The sequence below is a fragment of the Camellia sinensis genome, chromosome 10 (genome assembly GCF_055761805.1).
Source record: "Camellia sinensis isolate YWXY chromosome 10, ASM5576180v1, whole genome shotgun sequence".
Classification (NCBI taxonomy): Eukaryota; Viridiplantae; Streptophyta; class Magnoliopsida; order Ericales; family Theaceae; genus Camellia; species Camellia sinensis.
This window is the reverse complement of record NC_138970.1, coordinates 8,611,354-8,630,404: the sequence shown is the minus strand read 5'-3', so window position 1 is coordinate 8,630,404 and position 19,051 is coordinate 8,611,354. Positions and strand designations below refer to the sequence as shown.

At 35.7% G+C, this 19,051-nt stretch overlaps 2 protein-coding genes across 2 annotated transcripts in view; both read right to left on the bottom strand.

Annotated features, from left to right (window-relative positions):
- LOC145800120 (protein TEEBE-like) overlaps positions 1-19,051 on the bottom strand; it is a 210,525-nt gene that overhangs the window by 93,843 nt on the left and 97,631 nt on the right. The gene's annotated exons all lie outside the window — the stretch shown is intronic.
- Positions 1,245-5,059, bottom strand: LOC114314952 (uncharacterized). Its single transcript, XM_082893332.1, has 8 exons — positions 4,900-5,059; positions 4,745-4,794; positions 4,406-4,475; positions 4,205-4,310; positions 3,464-3,530; positions 3,150-3,225; positions 2,034-2,326; positions 1,245-1,407 (listed from the first exon to the last, which is right to left on the bottom strand). The coding sequence occupies exons 1-8, from the start codon at positions 5,057-5,059 to the stop codon at positions 1,318-1,320; spliced, it is 912 nt and encodes a 303-aa protein (XP_082749458.1). The 3' UTR covers positions 1,245-1,317.

Sequence of the window (19,051 nt, the reverse complement as noted above, 5' to 3'; positions counted from 1 at the left end):
TCGCGCCCCTTGGCGGGTCCGGGGCAACGCCACGGCGGGGTTGAGGGGAAGCGCCCCCAAAGCAAAATGCAAAAATGCATTCAAAGTTGCTTGTTCGCTCGAGCGGACATTCCCCCGCTCAAGCAGAGAATCCTTGGTTCCAGAAGTTTGATCGCTTGCAAAAACACTGGCAATTGTATTTTTCCGCTCAAGCGAAATTTCTTGCACTCGAGCGGCCATTTCGGCACTCGAGAGGAGATTACGGAACAGATTACTATAAATATGTGTTTTAGTCAGATTTTAGGATTACGCTTCCAGATCTTCTTCTTGGATATTAGGGTTTATATCTGGGGCTATTTTGATAGTTTTCTTTGATGTTTGATTGAGTATTCAACTCATGGTTTAAGAAGTATACATCAAAGGATTGTTTGTTTATTCGATACAAAAGAGAGTGTTCTTTTTCGGTGGATTTTGGAGTGGCTCATCTTTGTAATTCGACATCGGCGTTGTGGATTCAGCATTGGGCAAAACAGTTCCGAGGTGAAGACTGTGGTGGAAGAGGCATATAGGGGTTGGTTCAATTCGGGCGTGGATTCGCTAGGTAATTGAGAGTACACTTGTGTAATTCCCTTTGTCTTGTTAGTGGATTGTTTTGTGGCTTTGGTCCGTGGTTTTTTTATCACAATTGGAGGCGCTCCAATTACAGTTTTTCTACGTTAAAATCGTTGTGTTGATTTGTTTTGATTGTTTGATTGGGATTATTATTTATTGCTTAAAATTGATACATAATCACAAATCAATATCTAGAGGATTTCTAGATTTTTCATATTGTATATATAATTGTATAATCAAAGTTTTAATTGTAACTTTAGTCTCATATGCAAGTATGAATTTATAAATTTTTTGGCTTGTTAAGTCTCCTGAACAAGCTCGAGTTCGTTAAAATCTTAACAAACAAGCCCAAACATACTAAAACTCAGCTCGGCTTGTTTACAGCCCTAGCTAGAAATGCCTAAAGTATTTTAAACTTGTGCAGCAGACAACAACAAAAATAAATAAATATTCATGGTAAGTTCCAATTCTCAATCCAAATTGATAAACAACCGAATAAATGAGGCTAAAATTCATATCATCTCACCATTTTAAACGCTCCAATATGTAAAAAATGCTAATCTACTAAGTGAAAAACTTCATCCACATGCAACAAAATTTTACTAATTACACAACCTGTTGATAATATTTTCCAAAAAAATCACTTACCTCACCTCAAAAACATTAGACAACGGGTATGAAAGATTTGAACATAAAGTAGCTACTACTTATTGTTGCATAGTAAAACTAGTCCCCCTCCATTTCAGAAATGGCTTCATTCAAAACTTTCTGAAGTTCCTTCACACTTTGTTGTGTTAATGCAATACAGTCTTGTAACTATAACACCATTCCTCATTAGTAGACAGCACTAAAGTCATTTGTGTTTTCGTATGGTGTCTTACAGCAAGCACCATATATATACTTTGTACTGGAAGGTTAAAAGTCAAGTCAAAACAATATTTTAGTGGCAAAGAAGTATTATAATCCTATTATCACTTTATCATTTCCAGATTGGATAAAAGAAACCATTTCAGTTGAAATTCATTTTCTAAGGTTCTTACTTTGAAAGAAATGCATTTTCTTGTATAAAAACCCTTTTTATACTCCAAACAACTTCAATGCAGTACACAAAAATTGGGCTGTGATTTCATCAAGAATTTGAGTATAGATTTATGGAGGGAAAGGAAAAGTCAATAAAATTTACCTTTTTATTTCATTCACTTCTCCCTTTCTTTTTCCTTTCTCTCTGTAACTATCTCCCCCAATTGTTGAACCAAATGCAGCCTTAGATTACATTTAAACACCTAAAAATTTCTAAAATTCTAGGGTTCCCTACTAATTGTGGAGCTAACAGTTTGGGACATACAGCCATATATTGGGCTATTTGGTGGAGTCTCAACAAACATAACATTTGAGAACTTGATCTCACACCAAAATGTGGACTGAAAAAGGTGAAAACAAACCAGGATGGCTGATGTGTATGCAAGAACTAGTCCGCCCTTGTAGAGAGACACTAGTTGAAAAGAGGAATCCAATACCACAGTTACAAGAGTTTCCATTATGGACTCTTCCTCCGCTGTAAGGTCTGCTAGCATGTAATTTTTGTGAAGTATGCATGTCAAAGAGAATGGGACGCTGCTCAGCTTAAGCTTCCTCTTCCCTTTATTGACCGGCTCACATTTCAACTTGCCTCCATCTTCCTCAGAAACAACTATTACTCTTCCATCATCATTCAGAGAAACTACTAGGATCTGCACTGCAAGACAAAAATTCAATGGTAAATAAATTGTCGGAATCAGAGGTGCTTTATCAAACATGACAATATGCTTTCAACAGAAACACAAATGCAGAACATTACCTATTCACCCAGATTTTGTTGAAATTTGACAACAATCTACCAAATACAAGAATAACTTTGTATACAGAAACAAAAGAATATTAATTTTGATAGGAATCTATCAAATATAGTAATAATGGTGTAAACAGAAACAAAAGAACATTGTCTACTTTTTGCCCTCTTTTTAAGCCAAGTTGAGCATCATCAAACATTGTCATGAAAATCCATTATGCATGCGTGTACCAACTACTCACCTTGATGCTATAAAATCATGAAAAACACTATAACAAGCATATCTCACTCAGACACCATTAACTATATCGAACAGGACAATATCCTTTGAGCAAGCAAATTGTGAGTGACAGAGACACAAGACAACCATTCATGCTATGATAAGTTTGAAATTTTTGACTTATACCCTTGTGCTCCTATTCAATCAGGTTTCATTACACATCGAGCCCCATAGAATTCAAGTACACATTCGGATCAAAAGGTCTTGCATCTGTTGGGCATGTGAAACTCCTCCTTGTTGAAGCTAGAATAGCTACAAGAAAGCTTGTTGATTATGATGTAGGCCGTGTGGGGAAAATCTCTTTGCATAACTTGTCTAAGTTTGGAGCCAGTAGGATTATATGGAAACCAAATATTTTTATTTAGGGTGTTGCTTGTTGGCCACCACCAGCACTAAATTAAGGCATGCACAGGAGGAATGATAGAAATGTAAATGGTGTGTATATCTTACAATGAGAGAATGCAGCAACTGGTGCAAGTAATGCAGTATCAAAAAGAGCACCATCAACATCCAAACAGTATACGTCCTGCAAGAATAAAATAAATGTCGTCCTTGTCCAATAAAGAAACAAATGAGCAGTGGTATCCGTTTTTAATGACACCATAAGCTAAAAACATTATATGGTCAGTAACCACAATGTTGAAGGCCATCTATTATTGGATATACACAATTCATATTGAAAAGCTCAAGATCAAAAGTCAAATAAAGAACATATTTCAATTTATATAAGTGAAATAGAGAGTTCTTGTCTCATAAAACATTACCAAATAGGCCATCCAAGCAGATTTCCCACTGACCAAGGATAGCTCCTTAAAGTAAATCATGCCAGAACTACAACCACCTAAATAATTAGTCAGTTAAATACATACGTATTAAATAACTAACAAAGTGTTCCAAGTATAGGTGTAAGACCATCAAAAGTCAGTAATCATCTGTGTTGAGTATATCATTGCACTAAACATCACATGCGTAGTGAGATAGTTCATGAAATTTCAATCCTATATTTTGTTAGGTGCATTACAAGACTACATGACTGATAGTATTTTGAAGTTTGAAGTCACTAGAATTTCCACCCATGCAAATGTGTAAGCTTTTGCCAAAAATACTCCCTATACCATAATACAAAATCTTGTAAACAAGTTACAATAGGCGCGCACGCAATCAAAATTTTGGAAGATAAATGACTAAATTGCATTTGACACATATATCTACACACTACACAACATACAAGATTCACAAAAGGAATATGCTTTGAATGCTGAAGACGCATATCCTTTATGAGTGCATCCAAAGGCAAGATTGAAGCAAAACTAAAATAATATAAAAAATTCAATAATTAGCATCTCTCATAATTTAGAAACTTCATAACAGAACAACATCACAGCAATGAGACAACTTTTTCTCTTTTGTTTTCTTTCTCTCTTTTTCTTTTTTTTTTTTAAATTTTTTTTTGGGAGGATGGGAGTAAACCAAAGAATAACATAGAAATAATCACGATGGCATGCCTTAAGATAGTGTCAGATAACTGCTTCGAGATAACTGGTGATGTATCAGCTGGCTTGCCAGGCCTAACAAGTGGAGAACAAATTGGATGCATGTGGAAATCAATAGCTGCAAACAACAAAATATCACGCATTGGCACCCCATGTATAAACGTGAAAAGGGAACAAAAAGAAAAAAAAAATATGCAGTTGATGGTTCTTAACCTATGCAGCCCTCATCTGGTGACTCTGTGGTAGGTGTCATGACTTCCATTTTAATGGCAGCCAACATGGTCTGCACAAAGACAAAAGACTTGAGAGTCCAACTTAGTAAATACAACACAGAAAACTAATTTTCTTAGCTATATATAAAAACAAATTTAAAACCAGAATTTCATGTAAACAACTTATCTTAACTCAAGAAACCTCATTCGTCATTTTTTTTCTTTTTGGTATAAATGGGTGTTTGTAGGTGGATGAGTGAGTGGGTGTGGGGTGTGGGTGTGGATGTGAATGTGAGAGTGTGAGAGATAAAGAGAATAGGCAAGGGCAGAAAGCACTTACAGTGCAACCTATCTTGGCTAAAGCTGACCCATCAGCAAAAGCAACACCTCCTAGATTACAAATGGTTCAACGCAAGTAAGGACATGAACCTAGCAAACCCCAAATCAGAGGCAAAAAGTGCTAGTTTCAAATAAATAAAATACAAATGAAGTAACCAAGAGCAAGTGTTGTATCTCTAGCTTTCCTAAGTTTCCTAGCATCAGGGTGAGTGGATTCAAGTAGATGACGCTCATGAAAGCGTAGAGGAAAGAGGCGCCTAAAAGCATCCACCTTCATCTCTGATGACAAATCGCCAGAGGCATTCGCCGAACTCATTCCCTTTTGTTCTCTTGTCTGCTAACTAGATTTTCGACCTTCAAAATAGAAAGCAGAGAGACAAATATGAACAAATGGAGCACCTTATCAGGGTGTTTCCAGTTTAGGAATACAATGACCTGTTCGAAAAATACATTATAGCCACATAATTAAACCTATCACAACAAAATTAAGGTGAGAAAAAATCATGTCAGAAGAACAACCTACTCAGATAAAACTTCACAAACAAAAGCCGGAAAAAATAAATAAATAAAACAAAACAAAACAAGTTACATGACAATAGAAATATAATAAACAAAGGAAAAACGAATATTATTTCTGTCTTAATCAATTACATAACCATCAAGAAACTAAAAAAGGCAGAGTAAAGTACCCAGTCAGCAATAACCCAGAACTGAACAACCTAATTTAGTTCTTGAATTAAATGAGAACCAAACTGACCAGAGAGTGTAATTAAGCCACAGACACAACATTTGGTAACACTAGTTTATTTTTGCTTTAATTGTTTGTCGTCCTTTGTTTTTATTATTATACAGTAAATTAATATGGATCCTAATGCAAATTTTGATGAGTTTTTATCAATGTTGATGAATATACTAGTAATGCACCACAATACAATCACAATGTAATTTTGTAGGAATTAATTAATTCTCCTTCCCCTCATATTGCAACATCATCATAATCTACGGGTTCTAGTATTTGCAAGTATTTTCAAAGAATAAATACGACTCTTCCTAGCAAAACCTAAATTGTGTACTTAAAGTCTTGGTGCAATTTCAAAAGGTCAAAAAATGCAAATTATTAACTATATATATAATCTATGCCGAATGCAATATATAATATGTTTAATGTAGCTATAAAACAAAGAAAACCTATTCTGATAGGGGAGGGGGGAAAGGTTTCAATCTCAAAATACATATTCACAGACCATAGATCGTTTCAATGGTGGATATTCGAGGCGTTTTGGTTTTAATTCTTCTATTATTTTCAACAAAAGCTTCTACAAAGACTATAGAGAGAGAGAGAGAGAGAGAGAGAAACCAATGATCCAATAACACCACTACCTCTGGTTCAAAATATATTTAGATCTCTATATATATGTGCAAAATCAATCAGGTAAGAGATTGACATGTCAATATATATATATATGCATATGCATACAATTGAATAAGGGCAATGAAGTTGATTCAAACTGTCTGAAAGTGAGAGAGAAATAAGTACATGTCAATAGCTTGACCGCTTCGCCCAAAAGAAAGAGAGAGAGAGAGAGTGTGTGTGTGTGAGTGTTGGGAACTAGCCTGTAAATGGATCGGATTTAGATTCGATTCGATCCAATCTATTTATCTATTTGTTGAGTTATAATTTTATATAATTTGATTTTTTTTTTCATTTGGTTTTTTCTTCATTCAAATGAAGAATAATCGGATCAAATCGGATTTTTACATATTCAATCCATTTAATAAATGGATTAAACAGATTCGTGTTAGGTTGTTGGATCAAATTTTTTATAAATGAATTTGGACTTTCAAATCAAATTTGGATTAAATTTGATCTATAGACAACCTACTAGGAATGGCTGTGATTGGGGTGGGTTTGAACGGATTGGACTCATCATGGCCAGTCCGAGTTTTGAAGTACTAAGTCAAACCAAACCCAGCCCTGAATAGCTGAGAAAAATCAAATCAAAATTCTTCTGAAAAAACTACAAAAGGAAAATTTTGATTTAGAGTGAAAAATATGAATAATATTATATGTATCAATTGATATTTAATTAATGTATTAACGGATGATATGATATAATTTTAAAGTTTTGGATATTCGTAATTTGTATAATAATTGGGGTCGTAGTTTTGAAATGACAATGTGATAACATATGTTAGTACATTAATTAATATATCAATTAGTGTATGTAACACCACAAAAAAAAAAAAAAAATAAATTAATGAAAAAAAAAGATCATGTACTTTTTTTTGGGGAAAAGAAATTGAAAGTGAAGTCACTATACTTATATGAATTTTACGAAAATTCCACTTTCTTATAATTTTTATCATTCTCATGTTAAAAGAAGGGTAAATTACACTTTAATCCCCTGTGGTTTACCCAAAAAACATGGAGTCCCCCTATAATTTCATTTGTAACACTTAAACCTCCTAAACTTCATACTAAAGTGTAATTTTGGATAGAACTGTTTATTTCAACAAAGCGTTTATTGCACGACCATAAAATCAAAATTTTCCCCCTCAACCATACTGGATAATTCCTTACCTTCTTCTTTTTTCCAAGTTTTTTGAAAGTATGAGATGGTAGTGCTCTCTCTAAAATGTTTCCCTTTCTCTCTAGCTTACATCACTCATTTCTCCATCTTTACCTTCTATTTTTGTTTCATTATTATTCTAAAATCTATGTTTATCATTCTCTTAACTCAAATAAAGTTAACTTAGAAATTAAAATCTATGTCTATCATCCTTCACCATGACAACCACCATTATCCTTCATATACTCTTTACCCGAGGTAGTAGGAGTAAAATAATTCGAATTTAGAACAGCCCTGGATGTGGAATAGACATGGTGGGGGATTCATGGGAAATAATTTAAGAAATAAGAAATGTAACGTCCCCAAAATAATAAAATAAATACTATTGTTCAAATTGTGAAATTAAATAAATAGATTTATGAAGAAATCAAATTATATACCAATAATATATGCTGATAATTACAATTAAATTTCAACAGAAATACACAAAACAATAAAAGGTAAAGAGACGAAACCGAAGCCTACACGGAAGCAGTTTCCTTAAAACAGATTTCGCTGCCTCACGGGTCGAGTGCTTGAGGAATCCCGGCGTCTGTCTCCTAGGATACGACGGTCAAAACCAGTTATGGCAGAAGCACTTTCTGTCTAGCTTAGCGAACAAGAACAGTGGTAGCACTCTCTCAATGTAGGAACTTTCTGACAAACTGACTTGTAAAATGGAAGCAAAAAATTTCTATTTGAAACTTGATAGGAGGGTCTCAATTTATACATGTAAAGGGGAGAGAAGAAGAGCCTCCAGCCTTTAAGGCTGGTCATTAAAACACCAAGCATCTATAGCCCCTTTCCAAAAATATGAAAGTTTGGATGCCCAAAGAATTCACACTCTTTAGCCAAGAAAAAGGATTTAAATACTCTTTAAAATCCTATTCATGAATCTAACATCATGAGGCAATTCTTGGCAATTTCTTATTCAAAACCCAATGGTTTTTGGCTTACTTAGACCTAACACAATAAAAGGTTGGGACTCACTTTAATATTTAATTAAAGTCACCACACTTTAATATTAAATTAGAGTCAGCAAAAATCATTTTTTCCAACAATCCCCCACATGAATAAAAATTGACCGAAAGACTCAACAAATGGACATCGTTCAACAATAATGACTCGAAGAGAGAGTACAACAAACTAACCCCGACATCAGAGAAGGTAGCTTTTGGCCTTGAACCTCTCCCAGTGAAAACCTATCGTGTTTACTGGCTGATCAATGAATAAGACATCTTGAACTGCTCTGCCGTTTATGTAAACTAAAACAATAGATCTCACGCGGGAATTACTCCTACCACCATTCTGTTCTCACTGGTGTGCCCTGTGTGGCCCTGGACACTAGCCTGGTTCAGCGAGTGGTTTCAAAGAATCTTGGCCTGCCCAATTCTTCTAGAAGCGGCCCCACTTCACACTCACATAGGTGACTCTACTTGAGTATGCTGCAATACGCAGCTCAACAGGTTAACACACTAGAGTCATTAAAAGCTCAGCTTAACCTCTACACTTTCAGGTATCATTGATAGAAGGAATGGCTGGAGGTTTAACCTCCTCAGTGACATACCACCGTTACACGCAATTAGGTTGTCCCATTGAACCTAGATCTTGGGATCTCCAGTCAACTAGGTTGGGTTTCCATTCCGGTAACTTCCAAAGGCCTCAACCCCATTCTTTTTGACGACGTTTCGACTAACACTCGACTTAACCCTTTGGTTAGCGGATCCGCAATGTTGTCCTTAGACTTTACAAAGTCTAAAGAGACAACTCCATTCGAGAGTAGTAGTCGTATGGAATTATGTCTACGATGGATATGCCTAGACTTTCCATTATACATATTACTTTGTGCCCTACCAATTGCAGATTGACAATCACAATGAATACAAATAGCTGGCACATGTTTAGACCAACGTGGAATATCTTTAATGAAATGGCGAAGCCATTCTGCTTCTTCTGTTGCTTTATCCAAAGCAATAAACTCTGATTCCATCGTTGATCTAGATATACAAGTTTGCTTGGAAGATTTCCAAGACACGGCTGCCCCACCAAGAGTGAACACATATCCACTAGTGGACTTTGAGTCATTTATATCTGATATCCAATTCGCGTCACTATATCCTTCAAGCACCGCTGGATATCGAGTATAATGCAGCCCATAATCCCAAGTGCAGCGTAAATACCTTAACACCCGCACAATGCCCTTCCAATGAGAAGCATCGGGATTACTTGTGTATCTACTAAACCTGCTAACCGAGTAAGCTATATCCGGCCTAGTACAACTCATCAGATACATTAAACTTCCAATTACCCGAGAATATTCAAACTGTGAGACACTTTCATTATTATTCTTGGTAAAATGTAGATTTAAGTCTACAGGTGTCGATGGCACACTCATATCTGATCCACTAAACTTCTCAAGTATCTTATTAACATAATGAGACTGAGATAGTACAATTCTGCCAGAGATTCTGGTAATCTTAATTCCCAGAATAACATCTGCAATGCTCATATCCTTCATGTCAAACTTAGAGTTTAACAACTTCTTGGTAGTTTTGATCGTTTCATCGTTACTACTTATAATGAGCATATCATCAACATATAGACACAAAATGACATAACCTCTGTCAGTGTCTTTGACATAAATACACTTGTCACATTCATTGATTCTAAACCCATTTGACAACATTACATTGTCAAACTTCTCATGCCATTGTTTAGGCGCTTGTTTCAAACCATACAGAGATTTGACAAGTTTACAGACTTTCTTGCTTTATCCTGGAGCTGAAAACCCTTCAGGTTGCCCCATGTAGATTTCTTTATTCAAATCTCCATTTAAGAAAGCTGTCTTTACATCCATCTGGTGTATCTCAAGATTGCGCAAAGTTGCTATCGCAATCACCATACGAATGGATGTCATCCTAGTTACAGGTGAGTACGTATCAAAGTAATTCAGGCCTTCTCGTTACCTGTACCCTTTGATAACGAGCCTCGCCTTATACTTGTCAATTGACGCATCGGCCTTCACCTTTCTTTTAAAAATCCATTTGCAGCCTAAAGGCTTACAACCTGGTGGTAAATCTACCAACTCCCAGGTGTGGTTCTGTAAGATGGAGTCAATCTCACTTTTGATCGCTTCTTTCCATAAAGGACTCTCAGGAGAAGTCACAACTTCGTGGAAAGTTTGAGGTTCGTTCTCAACCATGTAAGTCAAGAAGTTTGGACCAAAAGATTTGGATATCCTAGCCCTTTTACTCCTTCTGGGCTCATCTAAAGCCTCAATTTGATCATCACCTGAATCATCAACATGATCATCCTCACTAGCAAGCTCATCAAATTGCTCCAAAGACCTTGGAACCCCGTCATGGGTTTGGCAAGGAAAAATGTCTTCAAAGAAACATGCATTCCTTGACTCCATGATGGTATTCCTGTGTATGTCTGGAATTTCAGACTTATGTACAAGAAACCGATATGCACTACTATTATGTGCATAACCAATGAATATACAATCCATGGATTTCTGGCCTATCCTAACCCGTTTGGGTGTAGGAATTGCCACTTTTGCAAGACACCCCCACATTCGTAAGAATTTATACGAAGGCTTAACGCCTTTCCATAACTCATACGGCGTCTTGTCCACCTTCTTCCAGGGTACTTTATTCAGAATGTAATTTGCAGAGAGAATTGCTTCCCCCCACAAGTTCTGTGGCAATCCAGAACTTATCAACATTGCATTCATCATTTCCTTTAGCGTCCTATTCTTCCGCTTAGCAATCCCATTAGACTGAGGAGAATAAGGCGCCGTGGTTTGGTGAATAATCCCAGATTGAGCACAAATCTCAAGAAACGTAGATTCATACTCACTACCACGATCACTTCTTAAAGCCTTAATCTTGCGGCCTACTTGATTCTCAACTTCATTCTTATAAAGAACAAACTTGTCAATCGCCTCATCTTTGCTTTTGAGCAAAAAGACATAACAATACTTAGTGCAATCATCAACAAAAGTGATGAAGCACTTATTGCCACCACATGATTGTATAAATTTTAAGTCACACACATCACTATGCACTAAATCCAACGATTCTGAACTTCTTTCAATAGAATGAAACGAAGATCTTGTCAGCTTTGCTTCAACACAAGTTTCACACTTGTGTTTGGGATTAATCTTAAAAGATGGTATGTGATCTAACTTGATTAATCTACGTAAAGATTCAAAGTTCACATTTCCTAGTCTACCATGCCACAAATTGGAAGACTCAAGCATGTATACAGAAGAAGATGCACCTTTATTCATCTTTGGGATAACAGTCATAACATTGAGTTTAAACATACCCCCAAACATATAACCCTTACCCACATACATTCCGCTTTTGGTAAGAACGACCTTGTCGGACTCAAAAACCATGCGAAAACCATGTTTACTGAGAAGAGACCCTGAGACAAGATTCTTACGAATGTCCGGAACATACAGGACTTCGTTCAAGGTCAGCTCATTTCCTGACGTCAACTTCAGGACCGCCTTTCCTTTCTCCTCAACAATCGAGGTAGCAGAGTTTCCCATAAACAACTTCTCACCGTTTGTAACCGGTTCGAAAGTTGTAAACAGCTTCTGCTCGGAGCAAATGTGGCGTGTAGCCCCAGTATTAATCCACCATTCTCTTGGGTTTGAACCCACCAGATTCACCTCAGAGACAACGGCAGACAAGTGCATATCATCCTCCTCATGGGAGTTCTCTTGTAAGTCTACCATATGAGCTTGGTCTTGTATGGCTTCTTCTGCTTGCGGCAGTCACTAGCCCGATGCCCCTCGTTACCACAGTTATAACACTTCCCAAAGAAACGATAACCTGGTTCTTGCGGCTTGTAAGCCAACTTCTTTGCAACACCACCCCTTGGCCCCAGCTTAGAGCTCTTGTTCACAAGGGGCTTCTTCCTTATCCCAGAAGATTTGCCATGCTCAACGATATTGGCCTTTACTGAGGAGGTACTCCCTCATTTCTTTCTATTGTCCTCCTCAATCCGGAGTCGGACAACCAGCTCTTCAACTGACATTTCCTTGCGCTTGTGCTTCAAGTAATTCTTGAAATTCTTCCAACCATTGGGAAGTTTCTCAGTGATCACAGCAACTTGGAATGACTCATTCAAAGGCATCCCCTCAGCATGAATATCATGCAAGATCACTTAGAACTCCTGAACTTGGCTTACACAGTTTTAGAATCTATCATTTTAAAATCAATGAACCGGCCAACCACAAATTTCTTTGTCCCGGCATCCTCAGTCCTGTACTTTTTGTCCAGAGATTCCCATAATTCTTTTGCTGAGCTCTTGGAACAAAACACACTATAGAGTGAGTCTGCCAAGCTGTTGAACACAAAGTTTCGTCAAAGATAGTCTGTTTGCTTCCATGTGTCAAGCGCCATGACTTTCTTCCTGTCAGGCTCATTCTCTGCCACGGATGGAGGATCCTCACTCAGAACCTTGGCAAGGTTAAGCGTGGTCAAGTAAAACAGTATCTTTTGCTGCCATCTCTTAAAATTTTCCCCAGCAAATTTTTCTGGGCGCTCATAATGACTAAGCGGTCCTCCCGGAACAGCCGGAGTAAGACCAGGGTTGACCACAGAGGTCACAGCAGTAGGGGTTGGTAATCCAGTTGCCCCGGGGTTCAAATCCCCACCGACATTAGCAGTAGCAGCAGCATCAGTGGCAGTTGCCATTTTCTGAAAATTACACCAGAATATCACTTCTGTGTTTCCAGAAATTAAACTTAACCCTTAGAAAATCCCTTAGAAGAAAAATTAATTCAAAAATTAGTCTCACCACAAAACCTAGAATCGAACATGGTCAAGAAAGTTCCCAGGAAGACTGGAGGGGTCACATCGGTTCCACTTAAAACCCAGTTAACCTTTTGACAAAACTTTTAAGAGCATGTGGACTCCTAGTCCGTGATAAACAATTTTAAGAATTAAATTTTCTTAGGGATGAACTAGGTTAAAACAAACCAAGGTCCAAAATTTTTACAAGCAATGTAAAATGATTGCTACAACAATATAAGCAAATAAAACTTGCTACCACAAATTGGTAAAAAAACCAACTACATCTCAAGCAAACATGCTTCAAACATTTAAATAAAATAGTCAATCCATAAGGATTCTATTTAGTCCAAAAGCCTTTCCACGCTTAGGTATTCCTATTCAACACAAAAGTTAGTAGTCCAAACATTTTTGTTTTTACATCCCAAACACTATTCATTTGGTTTTATATTTGTTTTTCGCATTGGTATCCCTACAAAGAAAGTTAGTAGCAAACCACAACAAAATACAAACAAATAATCTAAAAAATTTAATAAATTAAATGAAATCATGTAGCCAACTTTTAATTATATAAGTAACCAATGCATTAAAATGCCAATTAAATTAAAACTTAAAAATAAAGTTCTATACTCATTGGTTATGAATGAAATTAATTCATAATAAACATTTAAACTATTAACTCCAAATAAATAAGTTAAATTCAAAGTTAATGCACCCAATTAAATAATTCAGATTAATGCTCCCAATTAGATAATTTAGATTAATGCACCTAATTAAATAATTCACATGAATGCACCCAATTAGATAATTTAGATTAATGCTCCCAATTAGATAATTTAGATTAATGCACCTAATTAAATAATACACAAATCAAAAAAAAAAAAAAAAACTCTATAACTCCAAAATACATTAAATTATGTAATCTAGTCTAGAAAATAATAAGCATGTAACAAATTAAAACTAGAATAGAATTAGCAAGTCAAAATTGCAACATCCATAAATTATATTTTATAATCTTAAAATTCATGCAAATTATGATAGAGAATTCTGACTAAACTAAGCAATTAGAGAGTACCATTGCATAATTTACAATCATTGAAATAGTGAGTAATTCCGCAACAATTCCTAGTAACATTAGACAAAGCTAACCTAATAGTCTATATAAATCTATTCGATCAATTTCATAGAAAATATATATATAATTTGTTTTAAGCTTGTTGTTCAAATTGTGAAATTAAATAAATAGATTTATAAAGAAATCAAATTATATACCCAGAACATATGCTGATAATTACAATTAAATTTCAACAGAAATACACAAAACAATAAAAAGGTAAAGAGACGAAACCGAAGCCTGCACGGAAGCAGTTTCCTTAAAACAGATTTCGCCGCCACACGGGTCGTGTGCTTGAGGAATCCCGGCATCTGTCTCCCAGGATACGACGGTCAAAATCAGCTACGGCAGAAGCACTTTCTGTCTAGCTTAGCGAACAAGAACAGTGGCAGCACTCTCTCAATGTAGGAACTTTCTGACAAACTGACTTGTAAAATGGAAGCAAAAAATTTCTATTTGAAACTTGATAGGAGAGTCTCAATTTATACATGTAAAGGGGAGAGAAGAAGAGCCTCCAGCCTTTAAGGCTGGTCATTAAACCACCAAGCATCCATAGCCCCTTTCCAAAAATATGAAAATTTGGATGCCCAAAGGATTCACTCCCTTTAGCCAAGAAAAAAGATTTAAATACTCTTTAAAATCCTATTCATGAATCTAACATCATGAGGCAAATCTTGACAATTTCTTATTCAAAACCCAATGGCTTTTGGCTCACTTGGACCTAACACAATAAAAGGTTGGGACTCACTTTAATATTTAATTAAAGTCACCACACTTTAATATTAAATTAAAGTCAGCAAAAATCATTTTTTCCAACAAATACATCCACAAACATATATATAAATGATAGCATAAATCAAAGTCAATAGTCCTTTCATTACAAGAAGTTAATAATACATTGAGTTTAACATAATTAAATACCCTATTGGTTTACATCTTTCCAAGCCTTGACTTGGTTACACAAAAGAAGACTAGCTCATACATATTTAGCCCTAGGCTTTACAAAAATATACAATTCAAATAAAGAAGCTCTTGCTCCCAAAATGTCCCTCCAAGCTATTGCCTTGGTGGAGGTAAGTTACTAACACCTGAAAATGTTATTCCCAAATAGGGTGAGCCACAGTCCAGTAGAAATCATCTAACACGGTATATGAAACTTAGCAAAGGTTTAAGTACAAGTGCGTAAACAATGCACGTGTTAAAACTTTTCATAACTTTACACTGATAAGATATCAATTTCGACTCTTAATCCACTTACTTTCAATTCACATTCCAATTACCTATCTTTCTCAATTCATGAGTCAATTTCATTATTTGTCAGCAACCGCACTAAAGCTACAACTCAATAATTTTCAAATCGCACAACACATATATACAAACACTTCAAACTTCCATTTCACGGATATTTCATCTGCGAGCAGCCGTCAAATGGGACCCATGTAAACGTAGGCTATACAAGCATTACAATTGCCATTTTACAGATATTTCGTCTGCGGGCTAGGCACCCATGTACAATTTCAGGACTTTCACCTAGGACACTCTAGCCAACTTAATTATAATGGAGTCCATCCCATTTCTCCTCCAAAACCAACATCCATACATATGCAATTTATTTAAACATATAATCAAACATGAAGCACATCCCCTTTCCATTTTCAAACAAACATGCATGTACAATGTATATAAACATGGTCATATTCAATGACAATCATCAAAAGATTAGTTTCAATTCACCTAATCCACATGCAATTTCTACGACAGTCAAAGCTATCCTCCACTGATAGCCCAATACAGTTATCTCTAGACAGATATTCAATTTCAACAGATAGTTTTATTCAAAACTTCTAAAAGAATGAGTTAATACATAACCAATTCCACTATTCATATTAAGACCCTCTCAATTTCATATTTTCATTGTTAATTCCAATTATTTATACAAATAAATAGTTTGATCTAGTTAGAGCAATTTCTCCATTTTTTCCAAATATTAATCAAGTGCCAAAATCATCAAATTAGATATAACACATCATTTTCAAACCCCACAAGCATTTATTCCATCTTCACCCAAAACCTCTCCTTCCATTTGTGCCCAAACCCTAGGTTTGTTTAAAACATCCCCAAAACACACCATTGTTACACAAGAGACAATAACTAAGCTAAATATCATATGAAGGTCATATGAAGGTGTAGAAAGAATCCCTACCTTAAAGGAAGAAGCTGAGCCAAACAAGAGAGAAACTCCAAGAATGTCGAAATCCACTTATATTCGGATCAAAATATAGATCTTGAGATGCTCTATCTTTTTCTCAAAGGTACTAGGGTGAAAAGATCAATGGATCTAGATGAAAACTTAGAGAGAAGGTGAATTTTAGAGAGAGAGGCTCGAGGTCATGCTTTTTGGAAAGTTAGAGAGAGAGAGAGAAGAAGAAATAGTGGTTCAAAATGTCATCTTCTCAGACTGTTATATGCTCAGTCCGCTCGAGTGTAGAAACTGATGCTCGAGCATCAGACACAGAGTTTCGCTCAAGTGTGAAATGAGGCGCTCGAGCGTAAGATACGCACTTCTAGAAGTTTTGCAGACGAGGGTCCTCGTTCGACATGGAACTGGATGCTCGAGCGTCCAATGAACATTTCCAGTATTTTTAGACCTGCAAAAGAAATACTGAGAGTTAACGAATCCCGCTGAAGCGCAAGAATGGCCGCTCAAGCGAAGGAGCAAAATTTGTGAAGCCCATTCGAGCAAAGGTTTGGAAAAATGAGCAACGAACTTGTTCCAAATGCACAATTACAACCCGATAACCAAAATAAAAGGGGAGACAAGGGAAACAAGACGTGAATAACCATTCTAGACCATACCAAGCCGAGTCCGGAATACAATAGATAATGGGCCAACGCCAGAATCGCTATAGGAAACTTTCACCTAAAATGAGGTCATTTGGATTTGGAAACTTCCACCTCAGAAGGAAATGTGTTTTTTCATTATGTTTCATTATTTGAATAAAAAATGAAATTGACAAATAAAGCATTGATCTGCGGTGGCCACCATGGATTTGGTGTGTTTTGCTTTGTTGCTATATTATGTAGGGTCATTTTTGAAGATTCTCAACCTCATTGGGAGTGCATTTTTGATCTTATTAAGGTTAAAGTGGCGATATGGGTCAAGGCCAAGCCTAATTTGAGGATTACTCCATAAACAATGTGGTTTACCATTTACAACAGATTAGAGATTGTTTTTAGTTGTCTTGAGCCGGTATGGAGTGCAAATTTTACTATGTTGCTTTTTTTCTGGTTCAGTAATCATTTGGGTTATTGCTTGGTGTATTCCGAGGTTGCATTTATTGGTTCAAAGTTGCTCAGATATATATTTGATGATGGTATGAGATGTGTGTGGTTTGCCATGGGATGAGAAAGAAATGCGAGAAGAAGAAGACGAGGAAAAGAATACATAAAAATTAAAGAAAAATGGGAGAGAATATTCTAGTTTATAATGGCATTAATAAGAAAATTAGGGAAAGAAATAAAGGTAATTTAGATTTTTTACAACTTCTGTTATGTCCATCCGAAATTACAATTTGGTATAAAACTTAGGGGGTTTAAGAGTTACAAATGAAATTATAATGGGATTCTGTGTTTTTTAAAGTGAAATTTACCCTAAAAAAAAGAAAGATAATGTATTTTTTTTGGGGAAAGAAATTAAAAGTCAAGTCACCATACTTATATGAGGAATAATTTTGGAAGTTAGCTAAAGTTAGTTTTTAACTTTTAACTTATTTTTGATCACATCACCTCTCATATTTTTTATACACAAAAGGACAAAAAAATAAAAAAAACTAAAAACTCAATTTTTAATTAACTTCCTGAATCAGCCCTGAGTTGTACCAAAATTCGACCTTCTTATAATTTTTATCATTCTCATGTTAAACAAATGCCCAAAAACAGAAAATAAAAAATTCCTTTTTTTAAAGTTGAATTTGTAATGATCTTTCATTATTTGGATGAAAAGCATTTTTTGAAAAATATATATATATATTTTTATTTTCTGATATTTGGTATAATAAAAAATAAAAGTTAACAGAAAACATTTTTCATAGTCAACAGAAAACAAGCCTATTTAAGCAGAAAATGTTTTCTAAATATTTTTCAAACTAAAATTTTATCAATGCCACCTCACTATCACCACCATTCTCACCGCCACTATCATCGCTGTAACGCCCTCTAAATAATACACAAAACCCAACACTCTAGACATGCAATGATATAAGAGAAATCAACACATTTCCATTCATCAGAGTAGTTCTTACAACAGTATTACATGTTAACAACAAAGTAAATGCCCTAAGGGCTTACAGCTTTCCAAGTCAACACTTGATTACAAAAAAAAAAAGAGTACTAACTCTATACAAGGAAAGCCCAAGGCTTGGTACACATGTTTAATACAAACAAAAGAATCAAAAAGAGTCTTCAACTCTCATCTCCATCCAAGCTATGGCCTTGGAGGTGGCATGCTACCTGTACCTGAAAATGATGTCCCATATAGGGTGAGCCAATGCCCAGTAGAAATATGCTAAACACAGTATGAGCAATAACTAAGACTTTAGCAATTGATAAACGTTTAACTCACACCAATCAATTCACACTCCACTTTCGTTACAAGACCACTGCATTCATGTTTCATTTCATTTTCCATTTCTTATCCAATTCACAATTCAACGACGGCTCAGAACCTAGCCAACAACCTAGATGAGACAGTAACTCATGTCAAATATTTCCCATTT

Excerpts from the sequence above, each read along its gene's own strand:
- LOC114314952 (XM_082893332.1), bottom strand. The coding sequence starts at position 5,059 with ATGAGTTCGGCGAATGCCTCTGGCGATTTGTCATCAGAGATGAAGGTG. Across the intron at positions 4,795-4,899 it reads AGATACAACACTTGCTCTTG|GAGGTGTTGCTTTTGCTGAT; the intron begins GTTACTTCATTT and ends TTTGTAATCTAG. Across the intron at positions 3,226-3,463 it reads CTGCTTGGATGGCCTATTTG|GACGTATACTGTTTGGATGT; the intron begins GTAATGTTTTAT and ends TTATTCTTGCAG.